Genomic DNA, 23,408 nt, shown 5'->3' with positions numbered 1-23,408 from the left:
CGGAAGAAGGCAGGAGACACGGCTGTAGCATTCCTCACATGGGCTGCACAAGTGAGGGGGAGATTTCTGCAAGCCCACCAAGGGCCAATCTCAGCCTGGCCCAGACATCGGACAGGCTTCGGCATGCATAGAAAGTTAGTGAAAGATGCCAGGAAAACTGCCCTGGAGTCTGAGTGCCTCAATTTCTTCAAAGCATGAGTGCAGAATAGAAAACAGCAGTGCAAGTTTCCCCATGTCTACCTAGAATGGGACTGTGACCACTCACACATTTCACCTAGGCCCCCCAGCATCCTTTAGAGGGTAATGATTGTCACATCTAACTTCTGAGGTCTGGATATGAACCAACAAATTAGAGATACACCACTCTAGTCATCACCACATCCCTGAGCCATCCACTTATCCCAGCCTTCATCCATATCACATGATAAAGAGTCAGATATAAACTCCCACCTGTAGAAATCTCAGCGGGATCAGTGTTTGACTGAGACTGCAATAATTACGACAACAACCAGCAGAACGGCCATCCCGACAGAGAGAAGGCAGCACTTCATCTTCCTGGCTCGTTGCTAAGAGAAAAACAGGAAACAGAAATAAATAGAATCATAGAATCATAGAATATCAGGGTTGGAAGGGACCTCAGGAGGTCATCTAGTCCAACCCCCTGCTCAAAGCAGGACCAATCCCCAATTAAATCATCCCAGCCAGGGCTTTGTCAAGCCTGACCTTAAAAACTTCTAAGGAAGGAGATTCTACCACCTCCCTAGGTAACGCATTCCAGTGTTTCACCACCCTCCTAGTGAAAAAGTTTTTCCTAATTTCCAACCTAAACCTCTCCCACTGCAACTTGAGACCATTACTCCTTGTCCTGTCCTCTTCTACCACTGAGAACAGTCTAGAACCATCCTCTCTGGAACCACCTCTCAGGTCGTTGAAAGCAGCTATCAAATCCCCCCTCATTCTTCTCTTCTGCAGACTAAACAATCCCAGTTCCCTCAGCCTCTCCTCATAAGTCATGTGTTCCAGACCCCTAATCATTTTTGTTGCCCTTCACTGGACTCTTTCCAATTTATCCACATCCTTCTTGTAGTGTGGGGCCAAAAACTGGACACAGTACTCCAGATGAGGCCTCACCAATGTCAAATAGAGGGGGACAATCACATCCCTCGATCTGCTCGCTATGCCCCTACTTATACATCCCAAAATGCCATTGTCCTTCTTGGCAACAAGGGCACACTGCTGTCAAAATACATGTATGTGTTCATTGGACGATGCAGAGAAAGTCTGAAGAAATATCGCTGCACATCGATCTCCACTTCCAGGACTGGCTGAGTCACATGCAGGATGCTAGGCTACAGAAGACATGCCTTTTACTCAGTGCAGATCCACCCTTCTGTGCACCCTCCTGAGAGAAAAGCCTCCCTTGAAACTCGCAGCCACATTCCTCACCCACTGCTCTTCCTACTCAGGCCATCACCAGCTGACACTCACTTATTGCCATCACGTTAAATCAGGGATTTGGGCAGTGCTAGGTGATTGGTGAAAGGGATCACGACTACCTTCCTACTGACAGGAGAAGGGGCTGTCTCGGCAGAAATCTGTAATAATCCCAGCCATGCAAAAATATAGGTAATTTCTTAGGCCAGCAAAGATGCTTCAGCATCCAAGCACCCTGATTTCCATTCAGATTAAGGTCAAGAGCCAGATTTTTGCTCCTGGAAGTTGTAACCTTGACGTCCACATTTGTCTGAAGCAGAAGTAAATGAGATAACCAGGCAAGAAAATTGCAGATGCAATTCAGTGTTGATAAATACATAGCAATGCACATTACAAAACATAATCCCAACTATACATACAAAATAATGGGGTCTAAATGAGCTGTCACAACTCAAAAAGGAGATCTTGGAGTCTGTGAATAGTTCTCTGAAAACATCCGCTCAATGTACAGCAGCAGTCAAAAAACCTAACAGAATGTTAAGAATCATTAGGAAAGGGATAGATAATAAGACAGAAAATACCATGAAGTCACTACAGAAATTCATAGTATGCCCACACCTTGAATACTGCATGCAGTTCTGGTCATCACATCTCAAAACAGATATATTAGAATTGGAAAAAGTACAGAGAAGATCAAGAACATGATTAGGGGTATGACACAGCTTCCATATGAGGAGAGATTAAAAAGATTGGGGCTGATCATCTTACAAAAGAGACGACTAAGGGAGGATATGTTAGAGCTCTGTAAAATCATGACTGGTGTGAAAAAGCCAATAAAGAAATGTTATTTACCCCTTCACATAACAAAAGAACCAGGGGTCACCCAATGAAATTAACAGGCAGCAGGTTTAAAACAAACTGAAGGGTGTACTTCACACAATGCACAGTCAACCTGTGGAACTCATTGCCAGGGCATGTTGTGAAGGCCAAAAGCATAACTAGGTTCAGAAAAGAAATAGATATGTTCATGGAGGATAGGTCCATCAATGGCTATTAGACAAAATGGTCAGGGATGCAACCCCATGCTCTGGGTGTCCCTAAACCTCTGACTGCTAGAAGTGGGGACTGGATGACAGGGGATGGATCACTAGATAAACTGCCCTCTTCTATTCATTCCCTCCAAAGCCTCTGGTACAGAACACTGTCAGAAGACAGGCCACTGGGCTAGATGGACCATTGGTCTGACCCAGGGTGGCCATTCTCTGTTTTTAGGTTTACCCAGTATCTTCCACAGCTGTAATACTGCCGTTATCTATTTATAACCTCTCTCTTGAGGGGCAATTCCTTATTCCCTGTTTAACTGGATAGAATAATGGAAGTCCCATAAGGCCATTGGAATCATGGGTTCACTTTAATCCAGGCTCTTGCTTGGATGCACTATATAATAGCACATTAAATGAGTTCCCCGATATAGCTCACACAGTATAATGCCGCTCACGCTGAGAGCCCGTCAGAGACAGTGAGCTCTTTCCTCCAGCCCTGTGTCCACGAACCCAGATAATAACAACGAGGCATAATCAAGCAACTACATATATCTACAGTCCTTTCTTACAGCTATAGCAGCACTTTGGGATAAAGGAGTCAGCTAATTTTTGTACTGGCATCCACTTTCTTTCCTGGTCAGTGCTGTAAACACCTTCCTAGTCAGCACTAATTCCAAATTCTTTGCTCATGGCATCATTGCACCATACATATCTGAATTAAATTGCATTTGCTATCATTTAAAACTAGATCAGTGGGTCTCCAATTATTTAGAAGTGACAGGGGTCCGCTCATGGACCCACCTCCCCTTCCAATGCCCAAATTCCTCACTGCCTCTTTGTCCAATTACCTCACTCTATGGACTATTAGGCCCATCGTACATACTTTGTGAACACTGGACTAGATGGGGCCATGGGATGCAAAAGGACCCTCTTTTGCATTTCAAAGCCATTGAGAAACTTGAATGTTGATGTTTTGTTTCTATGAGGTTTTTCTAATATCAGTTATGAGAGATCTTTAATAAAAATGCTGAGGTCTCTAGTGACCTCTCTACAGTTCCTAAACCATGGCAGAAGTACTTACCCTGGGTCTCCTTTCCTTCATCCAGTTTGCAACTACTCACACACTACTAAGGGTTTAGGTGCTTTAACTATACATAATTTCTTGTGCATGTTTTGATAAGGAATTCTCTCTGGTTCTGAGTGGGGAGCATTATGATCATGTCGGCATATGCGTCTCAGTCAATTTGCCGTGATTGTAGTGAGGAGAATGTCAGTGGGCCCTGGTCCTTCCCGTCATCATCCTCTATAATTTTAACTAATTTTTCCACCTATAAAGGTAAATTTCTCCTTTTCAATGACTTAAGCTTCACTTCCAAGGGGGAACTTAATCAAATACATTCTGAAGAGCTGAGCACATGAGATAATGGGCCTGCTGCAACCTTTTGTTTACCTTTAGCCTTAAGTAATTTCAAGTCAATAAGGGAGCATTGCCTCTGCTTAAAATCACAAAGACTATCTTGAAAAGACTAGTTCTTGTCGGGTTCTAAAAACCATAGACTCTGTTGCATCAGTAGGGAATGCTAGCGGGCCATTTAGCTTAGAGCAGGATTGACTTCATTATTCTTAGACATTTTATATGTATAAACATTTTATAAGTTCTGTCCTGGTTGACAAATTACAATAATGGCTCCTGTTCCCTTTATATCACCACTTTATGGATTTAGCATGTCGCTCCAACATGCTTCTATAATCTGTTTTAGGTGTTACAGCCTTTTCCTCTTAATTCCTCATCTCGTTCTTTCATTTTTCATTAAGGCAAATGTTCATTCCATTGCAAAGACAGTTTGCACTTTTCATCTGTATTTCAGTCTCCATTCAAAAATCTTAGCATGCCATAGAATACCTGAGTAGGGATAAATAATATACTACATGCATATGTTGCATTCATATACCACTTTTTATCCAGAAGCATCCACAGGAATTTCACAACTGTAATGCCATATACTGGAATCCCTTCACATGCCATAAAATGCAACCACTTCTGGGTTCAATAGGAACAGGAACACTTCACAATAGCTCAGGAAAGGAAGTGAAGAATATCATACCCAAATGAACTCGCAAGAGGCCCTTTGGCAAGCAGAATATAAGTACCAAAACTAGAATATGACTATGGCACTAGAACTAACTCTGCTGCTCTTAAAAAAAAAAGCATCATCAAGTTTTGGTCATCAAGGATACATCAGCATGCCAGTTTTACATCCAAAAGATGGCACCTCTCTCAGTACATTGCCCTCTATCGCATGCTATGGTCTTTGGTTCAACACTTATGCACAGGGAAGACTATCACTTGCTAACCCACCAACTCCAGTTCCTGCAGCATCTGTGCATTCCATGGAGGATTTTTCAGACCGGATCAGAGCTGAACCAGTTTAGCATGTGACATCAGAGGCTGGAGTGGTTTGAGCCTGCCTTAGTCCCAGGCAGGTAAGCACTGGGAGCCGCCTGAGGTAAGCGCTGCCCGGCCGGAGCCCACAACCCCTCCCGCACCCCAAACCCGTGGCCCAGCCCTGAGCCCCTTCCTGTACCCAACTCCCTCCCAGAGCCTGCATCTCTTCCTGCACCCCAATCCTCTCCCCCAGCCCTGAGCCCCCTCCAGCACCCAAACTCCCTCCCAGAGCCTGCATCCCGCACCCCCTCCTGCACCCCAACGCTCTGCCCCAGGCTCAGTCTGGAGCCCCCTCCCACACTCCAAACCCCTTGGCCCCAGCCCAGGGCCTGCACCCCCTCCCACACCCAACCCCCTGTCCCAGCCCAGTGAAAGTGACTGAGGGTGGGAGAGAGCGAGCGATGGAGGGAGGGGGTAAGGGAGTGAGCAGGGCGGGGTCTCAGAGAAGGGGCGGGGCCTCGGGGAGGGGTGGGGCAAAGGTGTTTGGGTTTGTGTGATTAGACAGTGGGCAACCCTAATTCCAGTCAGGCAAGACGTCTTCCTCATTCTCCTCCAGGCTGCCTGAGTGCCAGCGAGGAAGCACTGAGAGCATAGGACTGACAAGTCTTCCCGCTTTCAGTTCCTGTGCCTGGTGCCACTGCACCCTTTCGCTGCCTGGACAACCAATTTCAGGAACAGTCCTGCTGCTCAGCTCCTGCAGCCCCAGGATGAAGCATACTCAGTCGCTCTCTGGGCAATGTGCCATCCAGTTTGCATGTAGGAGCTGTAAGGGGACACAGCATGCTCAATGCAGATGGAAATGTCAGAGAATTTAGCTGCCAAAAATCTAACAAGTCTCCAATGAGCATGTGCAAACTAGAATTTTTTGGAGGTTTAGAATTCAGTCAGATTTTCACTGGAATGGCAAAAGGCACATCCCGGACACTAATGCATCCCACTGCCAAATTTCAAGTCAGTGTTCCAAAGCACAGAGGCACTACAGCTTCTCAACAAAACAGTACTATGAATTTGTAACAGGGGAAAACACCACATTTCCCCCTCATTTTGTTCTTGAAGGTGCCTGGATTGTTTAGCTTAAATTTAAACAAACGAAACCAAACAGCAAACAGAAAGCCAATAACCAAGCCAAACAAACCTCTTTAGGCAGTTGCCTAGAGTGGAAAATTTCAGCCTGAATTGTCTGGCAAAGTTAAAACAACTAAAACCAGGACCTTATAATGGAAAATGTTGGGCAACCTTAATTATAGGCAGAACTACCTACACCACCCAGCTTAGTCTGGTGAGCAGATGAGCCAGATCTTCGGCTGGTGTAGAACAGCATTGATACACTTGTGTGCACCAGTAGTTATTTTTGCTTTAATCTCAGGATTTATAAGTAATATGTTATAGGTAAGGACATATTTTAAGCCTGACAGTGCCCTTTACACACACAATTGAAATAGTGAATACCAAATGTCAGGGAAGAAGTTAGTGGGGCTATTTAGGGACATGAGTTGAAAGTGCTTTATAGTGACAGGAGAGGTGGATGTTACTGTGAGACTGAAAGAATCCTTTGCCTTAATGTTCCACAGAAGAAGCTGTAGGTCACATCCTACAGGCAGGAATCTATTTATCTATGGGAGGGAAGTGAAATGTTAAAAGGCTTTTTAATTATGCCACAATAGATAGTCAAGCAATTAGAACCATTAAAAGCTGCTGAGGCACTGGGCCCAGAGGAGTGACTTACATCCTGGAAATTATTAAGAAAATACAGTTGCAAGGGCAAAAGAAAACATCTTTGTTGCTCAGAGTTTCAAAAGCTGGCTTGGAATGAATCACAGAAATGTAGGGCTGGAAGGGACCTCAAGAAGTCATCTAGTCGAACTGTCTGCGCTGAGGCAAGATCAAGTAAACCTAGACCATCCCTGACAGGTTTGTCTAACCTGTTCTTAAAAACTTCCAGTGACGGAGATGCTACAATCTCTCTTGGAAGCTTATTCCACACCTTAACTACACTTATGATTCAAAGTTTTTCCTAATATCCAACCTAAATCTCCAGAGTTGCAGATTAAGCCCATTATGTCTTGTCCTATCTTCAGTGGAAAATGGAGGACAACTGATTACCATCGTCTTTATAACATCCCTTAATTTATTTGAAGACTGTTAGCAAGTCCCCTCCCAGTCTTCTTTTCTCAAGACTAAACATGACCGGTTTTCTTAAGCTTTCCTCTTAGGTCAGCTTGTCTAAACCTTTCACCATTTTTGTTGCTCTTCTCTGGATTCTCTCTCCAATTTGTCCACACCTTTCCTGAAGTGTGGTGCCCAGAGTGGGCCCCAGTACTCCACATGAGGCTTTACCAGTGTCGAGAATAGCAGGGCAATTACCTCCTATGTCTTTCATATGACACCCCTATTAATGGAACACAGAATGATAGTAGCATATTTTGCAACTTTATTTTTGACTCATATTCAATTTGCGATCCCCTATAATCCCCCAGAACTAACACCTAGACTATTTCCTATTTTGTAGTTGTGCAATTATTTTTTTCTTTCCTGAGTGTAGTACTTTGCATTTGTCTTTACTGAATTTCATTTTTTTAATTTCAGACCAATTCTCCAATTTGTCAAGGTTATTTCGAATTCTAATCCTGTCCTCCAAAATGCTTACAACCTGGCGTCATCCACAAATTAAATAAGTATGCTCTGCACTCCATTATCCAAGTCATTTATGAAAATATTGAATCGTAAAGGACCCAGAACAGTCCCCACTAGAAACATCCCCCCCAGTTGGACAGCGAACCACTGATAACTACTCTTTGAGTATCGTCTTTCAACCAGTTGTGCACCCACATTATATTAATTTCATCTAGACCACATTTCCTTAGTTTGCTTATGAGAATGTAATGTGGGATTGTGTCAAAAGTCTTACTAAAATCAAGATATATCATATCTACAGCCTCCGCCCATATACTAGACAAGTAACCCTGTCAAAGAAGGAAATTGGGTTGGTTTGGCATGATTTGTTTTTCGCCAACTTGGATTTGTCATTACTTACAATCCTGTTGTCCTCTAGGTGCTTACAAAGTGATGGTTTAATAATTTGTTCCTGAATCTGTCCAGGTATCAAAGTTACACTGACAGGTCTACAGTTCCTCAGGTCATCTATGTCCCCCTCCTTTTAAGGATAAGTTCTATGTCTGCCCTTCTCCAGTCCTCTGGGACCTCACCCAGCCTCCACTAGTTTTCAAAGGTGATAACTAATGGTTTCAAGATTGCTTCAGCTAGTTCCTTAAGTACCCAGGGGGGGATTTCATGCAGGCTTTACTGACTTGAATTCATCTAAGGCCTGTCTACATTGCAGAATGTTGTCACTGAAAGGCAGCTTTTGTTGATGAACCAGCGGAGGTGTACACACTGCAATGCCACTTTGGGGGACAAAACTCGTCAGTTTCGGTGACAAAATAAAACCACCTCGATGAGAGCGACAAAGCTTTTTTCAGTAAACTTAAAGCTACAAAGCGTCAGTGTAGACACTGTCATTTGTTATATCACCACAACTGGCCTCCCCCAGTATCCCACAATGCCTGCCAGGACCATTCTGCACACTGTTTTGAAATCAACTGCCCTGCAGACACGCGCCCCTTCCCTTTCAAAGCTCTGGGAAGTTTCTGAGAGCTGAGCTCTGGCAGCAAGGAGCAAATCATTAACATGGAATGCTGCTCTCTCCCGGACTAGGAACACAGAGACAAGTAGGCAGAGGCGGATGGGTGTGTGTGTGTGTGTGTGAGAGAGAGAGAGAGACTGCTGTGCTGTGCAGAGCTGGAAGGAGTGGGGGCTGATGGCAGGGTTTGGGTTGCTAACTGTCTAATCGCAGAAACCCAAACACCCTTGCCCCTTCCCCTGCTCCGCTCCTTCCCTGAGGCCCCGCCACTTCTCTGAGGCCCCGTCCCCGCTCATTCCATCCCCCCTCCCTCCGTCCCTCGCTCTCCCCCACCCTCACTCACTTTCACTGGGTTGGGGTGCGGGAGGAGGCTTGGGGTGAGGGCTGAGGCCGAGGGGTTCAGAGTATGGGAGGGGGCTCCAGGCTGGGGCAGGGGCTTGGGGCGTGGGAGGAGGTAAGGGGTGCAGGTGCTGGCTCGGCAGTGCTTACCTCGGGCAGCTCCCCCAGAATTCCCCCAGGAGTAACAGTGGGATAGCTACCCACTGCTCTCCGTGTCAATGCAAAAGCTGCTAGCATGGATGCATTCTGCCGACACAAGGACCATAGTGTGGACATGCAACAGCGGTTTACTTAAAGCATTTTAATGAAAATGGCATAACTTTTGGGGACAAAAGTTTGCAGTGTAGACATAGCTTTACTTATGTGAATATTCTTTAACCTCTTATTTCTCTTTTAGCTTGTGTTCCCTTTCCCCTTGTTGTTAATCTGAATTGTGTTAAGTACCTGGTCACAATTTACCTTTTCAGTGAAGACGGAAGCAAAATAGGCATTAAATACCTCAGCCTTCTTGATGTCATTGGACATTAGCTCCCCTTCCCCTTTAAGTAGAGAGCCTAGAATTTCTTTCCTCTTTCTTTTTCTCTTAATGTATTCATAGAACCTCTTCTTAGTGCCTTTCATGGCCCAAGCTAGATAGAATTATTTTGTGCCTTAGCCTTTCTGATTTTATCCTTACACCCTTATGCTATTCTTTTGTACTTTTCATCCTCAGTAATTTGTCCATGTTTCCACATTTTGTAGGATTCCCTTTTGATTTTAAGATAATTAAACAGCTACTGATGGAGCCATGTTACTATTCTTCCTATCTCTCCTTTGAATCAGGATAGTATGCTGGTGTGTTTTTACTATTCATTATTTTAGAAACTGCCAACTCTCCTGAACTCCTTTTTCTCATAGATTTTCTTCTATGGGATCTTACCTACGAGTTCTCTGAGTTTGTGAAAGTCCACTTTTTTGAAATCCATTGTCCTTATTCTGCTGCTGTGAAGGGGTAGCGAGCCCAGGAAAAACTGGTGCTGTTCCTATATTTAGAGGGTCAAGAAAATGTGGAGCCATCAAATGGCAACGAGTTTCACACAAAATTGTCAAGGGCTTTTCTGTCTTTGATGTGTCTGATTCCAGGATTTTTTCTCAGCCTATTGCTGGACATAGGCATCGTCAGCACTCCTTCTGTCTATCATGGGTTCTACAGGAAAACGGGTGAAGGATCTACAGGGAGTGGATGTTCTTCATGAAGGCATGTGATCGTTTGCCAAGCTCATCTCCACAATGACTTTATCTCTCTGTGCTGCTCCCACATACAACCTCTGGCATAGGGGACATGTCAGGGATAGGGATAAGGGCGCCAAAGGAAAGGAGTAATGCATGGAGCACTATGACTCTACCACAGGACTTCACCCTTCTTCCTCACCCTCCTGCTCTTCTACAAGATGTAAACATCTAGGGTACACCTTGCCTACCATTAGAGCTATACGACACAGCGCTCTCTCTCTCAGTACAAGAGGAAATGGTGACCCATTTTCTGGACAAAAAGCCTTAGAGGAACCTTGATATCATGCAGAGAAGAAGCCACCCCTCTTCCGCAGCAAATAAGATCACAGTGATCCCATCGGCTTTATACTCGCAGGAATATTTTATGCACATTACACAAAATAATTTCTAACCAGAAAGGACTGGCTAAAGATGACCAAGGGAGAGAGGAATTTGAAAACACTTCAGTAATACTAAAAGACTTTCTAGATGGCTCAAATAATCGCTTGAAAAACAAAGAAGCCTCTGAGGATTCATCCATCAGGGAGAACTCTGTCTCCTGGATCCCAACCCTATCCTGAAAATATCAGAACCACCATGAACTTAAAAAAAAAAACATTCATTCACAGTCTGCAGTTGTCATGAGGGAATTTTTTAAGTGCCCTTGTTGGGCAATGAAAACTCATCTTCATTTATTTTCAAGTAGTTGTTTCCTTTGTTGCAGGAGGGGAAAATAGTACAATATAAGATGGTCCATTTTATATGCAATCTGTATCAGAATCTAAAGGCAAGACTGTGCAATCTCAATATAGGTGAGCACGTACCGACATGAATAACATCGCAAATGTCAGGGCTACTCATGTTAGTAGGTGCTCACCAAAATGAGTTAGGACTTCTCAATCTAGCCCTTAGCATATCATCATTCTCCAGATACTCCAAGCAGGTCCCCGCGAAGGGAGACACACAAATATACAAGTATAAATTACTACTTATCTCTAAATCCAGTGATTTCCCTGGACATTGTGGGTAATCAGCACACGTCAGGATCAGGCCCTTTGTGAACTCAGCTCGACTAAAATCTCTGGTTACAGTAAAACTGAACTCTGAGAAAACAATTTCCTGATAACAGGTTTCCAGAACATTATTATTATTATATTCCATTGTATTTCATAAGATCCTTTAGTCATGTTGTACACAATCAGACCTTATAATGAAATAAACAGACTGTGTTACTAAAAGGGAACTGAGGAATGTAACCTTTAAAGTGTGCATAAATTAAAACACACTGACCAAATCTGGTGATCTTTATGGTGTACCTTCTTTAAAAATAACATAAATTTACTATTAAATATCACTGCTTCTGAAGAGTGGCTATAAAAAAACCAATAATATTAGCACGCACCTTTCGGTGTATTTAAATGAGAAAGAAGCAGCCACTTTGTTTATAAGAACATAACGTATTTTTAGCAGGAAAAGTCCATCCCACACCAACTTGATGGATATAGCTTAGGTAGATTTGGTGCCATTCATTATTTCCTCGATCCCCTCCCATCCCAGACATTAATCTCTATCTCGTGGACTAATTTATCCTTTTCTCCAGCAACTTTGTCAATGTATCTACCACTTTGCCCCTGAAGCAATTTCCGTTCCTTCTTAGTTTTCTCATGGCTACTACAATGTGTTACTCTCCCACGCGTGTGTTATAAGTAGAGCTGGTAACACTGCTACTGGTACTGGGCGAGACGGACCTTTGGTCTGACCCAGTAGGACCGTTCTTATGTTCTTTGTATCAGGGAAGCGCTTTTTGCTATTTCTGTGAAAACTCACCTAAATTTGGCTTAGTTATGAGCCTCTGTAAAACCTCAGTTCACACATGCTCAGTAGAGACTTGCTGGAATCTTTGGAGACTTTAGCTGCCAAATGCCATTTGCATTGAGCATGTTCCAGGCCGGGGCTGCAGGGTTTGAGCAGGACTTTCCCTGCAATAGCTCCTCCCATCAATTAGGCGCTGTTGCCAAGGCTGCACAAGCTGCTTTAATTTTGGCATTTCCTAACTTTTGAGTGCATGACTTTGCGACCTTATGTTCTTTCAGTTTTGTTTTACTTAACATCACTGACAATTACAAATACCTTACATACCACCAGCACTTGAAAAATATTCATGATAAAATAAAGATGCATGTAAATCTCATTCAGAAAGTGGCAAGATCAACCTGGGGAGCCGATGAAAAAAATCTCTACACTTCACTGGCCCTTGTCTACTCTACCACAGGATACTGCTCACACATCTGGACACATTAGTTCTCAACACCACCATGTGGGTCATTACAGGCAATGTAAAATCAACGCTACAACCATGGCTTCCCATACTGGCATTCCTCCACCCACCCAAATTCATCACAACACGAGAATCTTTTGGTTTCATTGAATGAGGAACAAGGATTTTCCAATATCCAAACAGCAGATCTGCCTACCTTCTCCATAAATGGGGACTGAGACACAAACCTATTTGCGACTGCAGAAATAGCTTTCAAATTATGGAACTCCTCATCACTCAATGTCCAAAAAACCCCACACCTTGGTGATATCTCTGCCATCCCTACGCATCACTTGAAGCAATCAATTGGATCACCAACCTAGACGTGGACATTTAATATTGCTCTTTTAAAGCAAGAAGAAGAAGATGACAAAATGTTAATGGCTAACATTTCTATGGTCTCTTTCAAGGCACCAGGCTCACAATGTGATTTACTAATTCCCTAGATTGACAATTCATTTTTCCTACCCTAGAAAGCAGCCATCTACCTTCAGCAGCTATTTTAATCTTGCATAGCAATACTAGTATCCTCAGTGTAGACCTCCAGCCACTTGAGAACAAAACGGACACTTCAGCAAGTCTGACTCCACCCAGTTGAGGCAACGCTGCACATACCCATCAACCAGTACATTACAGTGAGTGATCAAGGTAGGTATCCTTCCTCAACCCCCTGGTGCACATGACACAGGCTCCCAAAGAGGTATTCTGAGAATGGTATATCATCAGTGCTCTATAAAGTCACTGTTAGGAGTTAGTGAATCCCTGTGTTATAAAGTTTACAAGAGTTTTCCATAGAAGAGACAAAGCTGTATATAAGTAAATAGTTAATAGATATGCTGCCAGTAAATGGCGCTCAAGAATATGTTGCATTGTTATTGGGTTTGTTGGAAAATAAAACTTTTTATTGTTGTGCCCTACAGATAGCTTCTTGCCTTCAGCTGTTTGCATGCAGCTCTTAATAAACATGTTAGGTGCGGCTTTTGCTATGGAACACAGTCAGCGGACACGGAAAACCAAATCCCTTTAGTCTCATCAGAAACAGCCTTATTACAAATATGCTTCAATACAAGGAGTTGCAGAAGGCTTCTTTAAGAGACTCTGAAAAACCACAGTGCTTTGTAGCTGAGAGTATTTTTAAAACTACACACAATTTCCTTCCAGACAGATTATTTTTCACTAGTTTACAAGCATTTATCACTTTGCTGCTGATGTTTTGCAGCATGAGAACTAGTTAGGAGCGAAGTGCTAAATACCAGTGAGTAAACTAAACTGAAAACAGGCATGACAATCTGCCTCTGAAAGAGCAATACATTCTGTGATAGAGAGTAAAGCAGGGGTGGGCAAACTTTTTGGTCCGAGGGCCACATCTGGGTATGGAAATTGTATGGTGGGTCATGAATGCTCACAAAATTGGGAGTTGGGGTGCAGGCTCCGGGTGGGGGTGTGGGCTCAGGGGTGGGGCTAGAAATGAGGAGTTCAGGCTGCGGGAGGGGGCTCCGGGCTGGGGGCTAGGGTGTGAGTGGGGGAGGGCTCCAGCTGGGAGTGCGGGCTCTGGGGTGGGGGTGGGGCTAGGGGGTGCAGAGGATGCTCCCGGGCTTGGACCGAGGGGTTTGGAGGGTGGGAGGGGGATCAGAGCTGGGGCAGGGGGTTAGGGTGTGGGAGGGGGTCAGGGGTCCAGGCTCTGGGCGGCGCTTACTTCAAGCAGCTCCCAGAAGCAGCGGCATGACCCCCCTCCAGATCCTACATGGAGGTGTAGCCAGGCGGCTCTGCACGCTACCCTGTCCGCAGGCGCTTGGGCGCGAGCAGTGTGCAGAGCCCCCTGGCTGCCCCTACACGTAGGAGCTGGAGGGGGGACATGCTGCTGCTTCTGGGAGCCATGTGAAGTGGGGCAAGCCCTGGACCCTGCTCCCTGGCAGGAGCTTGAAGGCTGAATTAAAACGTCTGGATAGCCAGATGCAGCCCCCGGTCTGTAGTTTGCCCACCCCTGGAGTAAAGAGATGCACAGCTCTGCACTTAGCATCACATAGCAGGGATTTACAAGCTGACTCTATTGCTGCATTACAATGTCTCAACCCTCCCAAGCCCATGTGTGTGACATGGGGCTTTACAATGTACAATAGAGTCATAACATGAGAAGCACAGCAAAAAACTCCAAGAGATGCTCCTTTAAAGGATGTTGAGTTCATTTAATTTCCCACAAACTCCAATTCAAAGTCCAAATTTTCCAGTATCAGTTAATTGTTCTAACAAACAGTATTGGACAAGTTTGCCCTGGTGCACCTCAACTGAAGCCAGTGGAGTTACAGCAAGGAATTATTGGGCCCTGTGTGTCTTGGGTCAGTTGGGACGGAGATAGATTTGAGCCTAAGCATGAGCTGACTTACTTTTTAATCAGTACTGATGAGAAACTGGTTAGGAGAAAATAAACCCAAATGAGTTTTCCAATGTCTGAATAACATTTTAGCCTCTATTATTTTTCATTTTTCACAGCAGCCTGTGTGCTTTCACATTTCCGATGGATCAGAAGTAGAAAAGCCATGAGAGAAGCAGTACATTTCTGCCTCATCAAGAAGCAGGATGTATTGGCAATTTCAGGAGAAAGAAATTTCTCCTGAGATTGCCTGCCCAGTTTTGCAACTAGAGATCCAGATAAGGTTTGACAAAGGATCAGAGTTCAGGACAGCTAGGAGTTCAGCATTAAAGGGAAAATACAAACAAAACCCCACACATGAGCTAGCAGATAAAGCACAGAACCGTGTGTTAGATTGGGGCTCTATTTTTTGCTCTACAGTTGAATTGCTATGTGAGCTAACAAAAGCCAGTTAACTTTTGTGCCTCAGTTTCCCCATCTGTAAAATAGGGATGTTACCACTAAAATTACATATAGCACAGATAGCAACACCAACAGTTAAGGTTGCCTAGTGCTTTCCATTTCAAGATCCTGCTTTTGGTTGCTTTTAACTTTGCTCAATTTAAATTGTTCAGGCTGACGTTTTTCATGCCAGGTGTCTGCCTGATTTATGAATTAATTTAATTAATCAATTATTTATTATTATTATTATTATATTCTTAATTATTATTTGTTTTCGTTTCAGCTGAAATGGTTCAGTCATTTCTAAGAAGGGTGAGGGGGTTAAGGTAGTTCCAGATGATGGAATTTCTGTTTAACTACATTACCACATCCTGTTTTGTCCATAGGACCTTTGCTCCATTCAGTGCACAAGATGGAACTGCTCTGGGGCTGAATCAGGGTTTCCAAGGGAAAGAAACTGCTCTCTGTAGGCCCCCTGCCTCATTTGTTGCAAAAAGATGGAATGTGTGTTGTGAATGAGGCAGGGGATTGCAGCAAGAGAAAGGAGAGTCTCGTGGTTAAGACAGCTAAATGCTGCCAAAGAACGTGATTAGAATGATAGAATATCAGGGTTGGAAGGGACCTCAGGAGGTCATCTAGTCCAACCCCCTGCTCAAAGCAGGACCAATCCCCAATTTTTGGCCCAGATCCCTAAATGGCCCCCTCAAGGATTGACTCACAACCCTAGGTTTAGCGGGCCAATGCTCCAACCACTGAGCTATTCTCTCCCCCTGATTCTCTCCCCCCTAATGTCACAGAGTTCCCAGGGAGAAGCCCTGGATCTCTGAATTTGAGCCCCTATCCAATTTCTATTAAAGTAAATGCACATGCTCCCTAGCTGGCTCTAGTCCTTAGTTCTGCCTCACAATCATGAAACTTGGTGTACCACATATTTGAGCCATGGCTCTAGCACACGTTTCAGGAGAATAAAACAAATGAATAGTAATTGCTCTACAAGTGAATTTTTGTGGGACTGGCGGCTGTGTGGGTTTTGTGACTGTCACAAAACCAATAAATAGAGTCCTTATGAAAAGAAAGATGCCGACAATCACAGACACAAATCTTCTGGTTATTCACAGAATAGTTATGGCCCTGGCAGGAGCCAGGCAAGTTTCCTTTACACTGTTCCATGTCAATGTCCCTGTAACCTCACCAACAGGAATCGTTTCTAAGTGTAAAAGGGAAGTTCAGTCCTTGGCCTCTCTCTACCAAGCGTGCCAACCAGGAGGTCCATTTATGCCAACAGCGTGGTGATAGGATTCTAATGCTGTGGACAGCTTAATGGGGCTCAGCTGTGTACTGCAACGATCATTGACACTGATCATTCTACAAAGTAAAGCCATTAATAGCAACAATTACAGGGCATTCTGTAAAAAAATCTGTTCATTTAGCTTGCCATGAAAGGGGCAAAATTACTTATGTCCTTGAGTGGTTTCACACTGCCTGGAAAAAATATTGTTAAAGAACATAATTCACAAACTCCAAAAGAATCTGCCTTTAAAAAAAAAAAACAGGTTGCCAAGTTGTGGCCAATTTACAACACCTGTAATAGCAAACAAGCATAATAAACCCATTTAGACCGTGAAAGTAAACATCGAACTAGGAATATTTCTTCTGATGGATAAAGATAGTGAAGAAATAGAAAACCCCAACATGATGGGAGCAAGAGGTTGATGCTAAAACACATTTTGCAACTCAGTTATAAATAACCTTTAGCCCAGGCAAAACGTTTTCAGTTATGTATCTGTCTAAGATATCTTTATAGTGATGCACAAGAAAAAATCTGATGCACTAGAAAAAGCTTTGCCGAGATGAAATAATAAAGTAGGTGGTGACACGGTTTTCTTTAAAATACACAGGGCCAGATGCTGGACTGTGCCTGAGGAGCTCTTCACTCAAATCGTGTATGTGAAGGGAGGTGCTTGCAAAGGTGCAGTTCGAATCCTCTTGATCCTCGATTGGGCCAGTACCAGGCTGGTCTCCTGGCCCAGGTCAGAAGAGCCTGAAGCTTCCTGGGAAGATGAGGGATCTCACCACCTCACAGTGTGAGGCTTACATAAAGAAACTTTCAAATGAGGTACACTGCCTCAAGGGTTGTCTGTCGGAGTGGGCAGTTTGGATAATACAACTCTGTCAAACCTTCATCCCAAACTCAAACCACAGACGGTTTTGAGTTTCTAAGAAATTCTCGTATGTACTTCTGGGTTCCACCCAAACTAAAGATACCAGGAGAGAGAATGTTCTGATGATATTTACTGGAAAATTCAGAACCAGAAATCTCATGAGAAAGCCTGTTCTTGGGGCATTCTCAGATCAATGTTCATGATCCCAGGGCTTTGAAGACTTTTGCAATAAGTGTTCGCAGTTTTAGGTACTCTTGTGAACCAAACCTCTCAACTTATTGAGGGTGTTCCAATTCTAGTTATCTGGAGCTGATGAAAGCCTCTAACACTCCATTCCTCTTTTCCTGGCACCCATGACAGGAGCTTAAATCTACATTTGAGCTCCACAGGAGGAAAAAATATATATATTCCCCCCCCTTCTCTTGTCATAGCCTCCATACTTACCATGTTAATTTACTGAGTTCATCTTTTTAATGCTAGCTTCTTTAAGCATTTAGCACTCCTTTTTAGTTCTAATCCTCTTATTTGGTAATCAGTCTGAGTCTATCTCTTTAGGGATAATTTAAGGTTCTCAAGAAGATCAAGGAAAGTTTTCTCTTGATCTAGTTCACAGACTCAAACTTATTTGTCAGTGGCCAGGGACGCCACTTAGGCCTTAAAATGCTTTGCTGGGCTTCTCTCTTTCCTGTTGTTGGCCTTTCTACACAGGGTGATAGGGCAGGTTTTTAAAAGTGCATTCAGGGCTGTTGAAAAGTGCCTGACTGGTAATTACAGATATTAAAGCCCCCAGCATAGAGCCACAGCACGGGGAGTGGCAGCAAACTTAGCTCCACATGACCAATATGCCTCCGCTGCAAGACCCACTAGTCATTCAAATTCTATTCCTACTCATTCCCAAAACTGCCAGGCAGGTGCTGCTTTGTAATGGGTGCCCTATTCACCTGGAACCAGGCTGAGACCATGAACTAATCTCAGGGCACCAGACAGACATAGGAAAAAGCACCCAAACAAACGTTCAGTCACCCTGACCCAATTTCCTATTTTAATGGCTAAACAGATCCAGGCCTCCTCATTACCAGTTTTCTGAACATCCAGCATGTTTTTAAGAGACAGACAAGTCAGGAAGTCAAGTCAGCATCAGTCCTCTCTTTGATACTCTCAAACTGAAGTCCCAGCTATCGCTTAGCAAATCCGCCTAGCCAGAGGACACTGCAAACTAACTAGAGCAATGGGCAGTAGTAGGATGATCATAGCAAGTTTAACTGTTCTGCTCTTCCACAAGCACTCTTCCGAAGCCCTATTCAGGAAGGAATTTAATTTACTCACCTAAACAAAGAGCAGTAGGCAGCATGCACCTTTACCTTTCTCTTTAAAAACTAATGTTCAATGGGGGGGGGGAAAAGGCATTGGGGGATGTCTCACATCAACTCACCCATTACAGTGAATTAATTAAACAATTATATTAGCCAGGCCTTCCCTCCTGACATGGCACAGCTGACATTAATTGGGCCACAATCAAGATAGTAATTCAGGTTAATTGGATTCCCACTGTCAGCAGCTATCAGAGTGTTTCAATATGCTGCTGTCATTTAAGAATAATTAATCATGAATGACTTTATTGGATGGCACTGGTTGACAGCTGATAGTGCGGCGAGGCTTGAAAAAGCTGGTGGATTGCTCTGGGGCCACTGAGGAGGAAAACTAGCTACTTTCCTAGGGACTATGAGACTGCCACTTTATTCTCCATGATCCAAATATATTAAATGGTGTTGAAAGGACAAAATCTGATGATTTTTTCACACACACACACAACAGAGAGGAAGGAGGGGGGGGGGAGTCAAAGTCATTGAGCCACTGTGGTGAGAGGCCTGTCTACGTTCCACAGAGGCCTTGGGCTCCTAGGATACAACAACAGGATTCGACAATACAAGAGTACCTGCAACATAGGAAATGAAATGGTGAGACTCGCCCAGTTAGCTGCTCCATCCCAGTTATTTTTCTCTAGCCTTTAAAGTAGCATTACTTTGAATTAATAACGTTATGGGAAGTGAAATGATCTATTGGTAGAATCTCTGCCCTAAGTGGGAGGGAACTTACAAAGGCAAATATTTATTTAGCAATGACAAAAGTGAGGACTCACAGAGTTGTTGGGGGTGAAATAACTAGACATGAAAGCACAGGACAGAAATTGCTTAGGGTGCTCCATGCGGGGTAAAAGGAATAAATTAAGCCTGAGAGAAATTGAGGCTAGATTTCAGGTGAGATCTATTACACTTTGGAATAGCTTCCCAAAGGGAAGCACAGGAGTCCCCATCACCTGAGTCACTTAGAACTGTACTTGACAAAGCACTAGAGAACATATCAGAAGGGGCACTGCTGTTTAGGAATGGGAGTTACTGAGTGGAGAAGACACTCTAGTAAGAGTTCTCTTTCTTATTTCTTTGATTCTTTTAAAATCTATTATATAGCCATAAGAACCCATTTCCAGGTGGCCACAGTGCTCAGCAGCAAACTTCTGATGGAAATCAGACAATTGAGCTGAGAAAGAATATGGCTCTCTCTGCCAAGAAATATAGGTCAGGCAACTGAACCAAATTGTACTCAAGAAATGTTAGCGCACAAATTCCAGCTGTGAAGGGGTTTTCCTACCACATTCAATTGCAGAAGCTGGATTTCGGGGAAGACAAAAGGAAGCATCTTATTATATCCTCTCTCCATGATAACTCTGATTTAGCTATCAACACTGAGGGGCAAATGTAACTGATGTGCTTATTTTGTAACTGATGTGCTTATTTCTTTTCAGTGACCCGGTCATTCCTTTCTCCTTTCCAAATCATTGTTATCTGCTGTTTAATTACCCCCCTCCTCCCAGTCCACTAGACTCAATGCTTCTTTGGCTTTACTAACTTTATGTAGTACAGACCTTGGGAAGTCGTCTGTTGCTGTTCCAAGGTAAATCAGTACAGTCTGTGTCACAATGCAGAGATCCTTGCTGGTAATCCATCCTAATCAACATAATGTCACATATAATCCAAATCCTAATTTCACCCAGTTATCCCTTTGAGGCCAATAACTCACGATGCTTTTCAAGAGATGCATGAAGTGATAGGAGGTGGCTCTTTGTCACTTCAGATATTATGGACAGATGGAATGTCCAAAGACTGTAATATCAGCTTTACAAATGTTACATCAATATGGACTGGGAATTGTGTTCATGCTCAATGGGATAGTTACGGGAGAACTGGCATGACCCTGTGACCCCAGAGGGGAAGACGCTGCAGAAAAGATTTACAGTATTTTGGTCCTATCATCGTCTCCATGTGAAGATGGATGACTGTATGGTAAGCTAAGATGTGCATGGAAGTTATTTATTACTTTTAAGCTATGTTTACTCTGTCATGCTTTTGTTCTGAATAAATACTACTTTGCTTTTTAAAGGCTGACAAGTCACTGGGTAATCCTGTGAATGCCCCAGAGAGAACAGGACTGCAGATGCTGAACTAAAGTCAGACTTGCTAAGGTGATCACAGTGAGTTACAGCCTACATTCTTAGTTTAGAGTGAGCTGCAGGATTCCACTCCAAGCCAGGTGACGGCTAGAGGCCTAAGAGCTAAGTGAGAAGCCCTCAAAGAGATCATGAAGGGGTCTGAGGTGCAGCTACCTCAGGAATTGTGACATTAGCAAGTTCTTCCTCAACAGGAAACTCACTCATTCACCCTCTGCCTAGAACTAGATTGGAGGGTTTATGCTACACCATATGACTAGATTTAAAGAGAAGTATAACCACCCTATCATTTTGCTCTCTTTTGGCTGTTACGTATTTTCTGTGGCCAAATCATGCACTCGGGTTTTCACCTGAAAGTTATAAAGCATTTTGGCATACAGCTTGGATGAAATGCAAAATACAAAGAAGTTGTATTATATTGTACCATTAATACCTTGAGACATCAAGGTCATAGATCAGATTTAAGGCTTTGGATCCAGGGAAAAATAACTTTCAAATGACGTATGGCACAATCTTCTTCTCATAGTACTCTACGAGGACTTAAATTATAGCGATGCAGATGATATTGATCAACCAGAGCCCAGATTTCTTAACCTGCATGGCAAAGCTCACCTCTTTTGCTGGGGATCTGGGGAGGAGGTCGGTTGATGGACATAATATAGGGGGTTTGATTCAGGTTCATTGTCATTAGGATAGTCATGGACTTGTGTTAATATTTGAGTCGGTCTAGTTAAGGTACTTATATAGCCCCATTATCGTAGAATCTATGCACCTGACAGTCGAATACATTTATCCTACAACACCCCTCTGAGGCCAGGCACTGCTCTCAAACCCATTGGACAGATGGGGCAACTGAGGTACGGAGAGACTAAGGCCCAGATCCTCAAAGTTATTTAGGCACCTAACTCCCATTGAAACCAAAGTGATTTGCCCAAGGTCACACAGGAAGTTTGTGGTGGAGCAGGAAATTAAAACTAGGTCTTTTGAGTCTGAAACTAGTACCATAGCATGTAGACCATCCGCTGGTTTGCCAGATTGTTAACTTTCTCACTGAATATTGCATGTTGATTATTGTGAAGTGAAGTGCCTACAGCGCGAGACTGGAGGTGTCCAATTTACATGACAGCCATCAATATTGTGTCAGCAATATTTTTGTTCCAAAAATGAGTTATAACAGCAAAACACAAAGCACTAGGCATTTAAAAAAAGTCAGATGTTCACATCTCAAAACCACCACAACTGTTAGCGGTAGAGAGGCCAAGCACCAAATGAGCCATGGATATTGAACTACTCTCCCCTCCTTAGCGGTGGTGTGTGGATTGAATCACATTGGCAGTGAAGAGAGGCTAGCTCTGCCTTTGCTTATACATTATTGGTTCCGGTTGTAAACAGGGGTCTTCATTGTCCAGGGCCCTCAACCCGACACCTTGCATGAGCACAAAAGTCACTAAATATGTTGAAAATAGTCAGCAAAATATCTATATATATAGCACATCTAGTAATGAAACATCATGAAACATGTAAATCAAGGGAGCCTGTTTCAGCCATGGCAGTGTGAAGCAAATTGTTAGTTGATGTCAAGATAGCTCAAAGGGGAAGGAAACTCCTGGACCTCTTTTGGTTTCCAGCCATCCTCTAACATCTGGTCCCTCCTGCTTCCAACAATTTAGAGGCTATGGGAATGATACAAAGGGCTGCCATCCTTAAAGCTTTGGCTCTTTCACTGGCACTGATGCCAAAGGTAGAAAAGCGTGATTTCCATTGAGCATCTTTATTCTAGGCACTAATTCATCAATCTTGTTTCTTTCTCTCTTGCTGATTTTCATTCTTTTCATGCAAAGATCTTTTGAATTTTTTTTATTTGTTTAAATGAAGCTCAGATAATGACCCAGATGGCAGGCTGGTGTACCTGTTGCTTTTACTTCCCTGCATTATTCTTCCTGTCTTAAAAAAGATACACATGATGCCTCCTAAAAAAGAAGTCTTTGTAAAACATTGTATTTAGCAAAAATGATGTTAAATAGATATTGGGGTATTTTTGTTATTTTGACTCCTAGGCGTATTTGCATAAAAGCAGGATCTTTATTTCGTCAGAGTTCATCTGCTCCCACAGCTTAATCCCTTACCAGAAATAATAATTCTTAATGGAAAAACTACAACAGTTTCAGAGGTTCAGCTTAGATAACCATCTAAATATTTAGATGCATCTCTAGACCTTTTTGTCTGGAAAGCTGACAAGAAGTAGCTTCTAAAAGAAAGGATCCATTATATTTTTACCAATAAGAGGTGTCTCTCAGTGTTATTTCACATCCAAATGACAGCACTTTACAGCAGCCTTCTAATCTCAAGTGGGGTCCTGATTCCCAGGGAAGCTTACTAAATCATTAGCACTAACTCCTGAAGCTCTTGGGAATGTCTCTGGAGGTCTCCCATCCAAATTCAACTAGCCCTGCTTAACT

At 43.3% G+C, this 23,408-nt stretch overlaps 1 protein-coding gene across 1 annotated transcript in view; it reads right to left on the bottom strand.

Moving 5' to 3' along the window:
* The window catches only part of TSNARE1 (t-SNARE domain containing 1), a 693,119-nt gene that overhangs the window by 75,472 nt on the left and 594,239 nt on the right, over positions 1-23,408 (bottom strand). Inside the window, exon 12 of the mRNA XM_073329996.2 lies at positions 451-566. Coding sequence (XP_073186097.1) covers positions 471-566 — 96 coding nt within the window. The 3' untranslated portion in view covers positions 451-470. The remainder of the gene's footprint in view (positions 1-450; positions 567-23,408) is intronic.

This window comes from Lepidochelys kempii, chromosome 2 (assembly GCF_965140285.1).
Source record: "Lepidochelys kempii isolate rLepKem1 chromosome 2, rLepKem1.hap1, whole genome shotgun sequence".
Lineage (NCBI taxonomy): Eukaryota > Metazoa > Chordata > Testudines > Cheloniidae > Lepidochelys > Lepidochelys kempii.
This window is presented reverse-complemented; position numbering and strand designations above follow the sequence as displayed.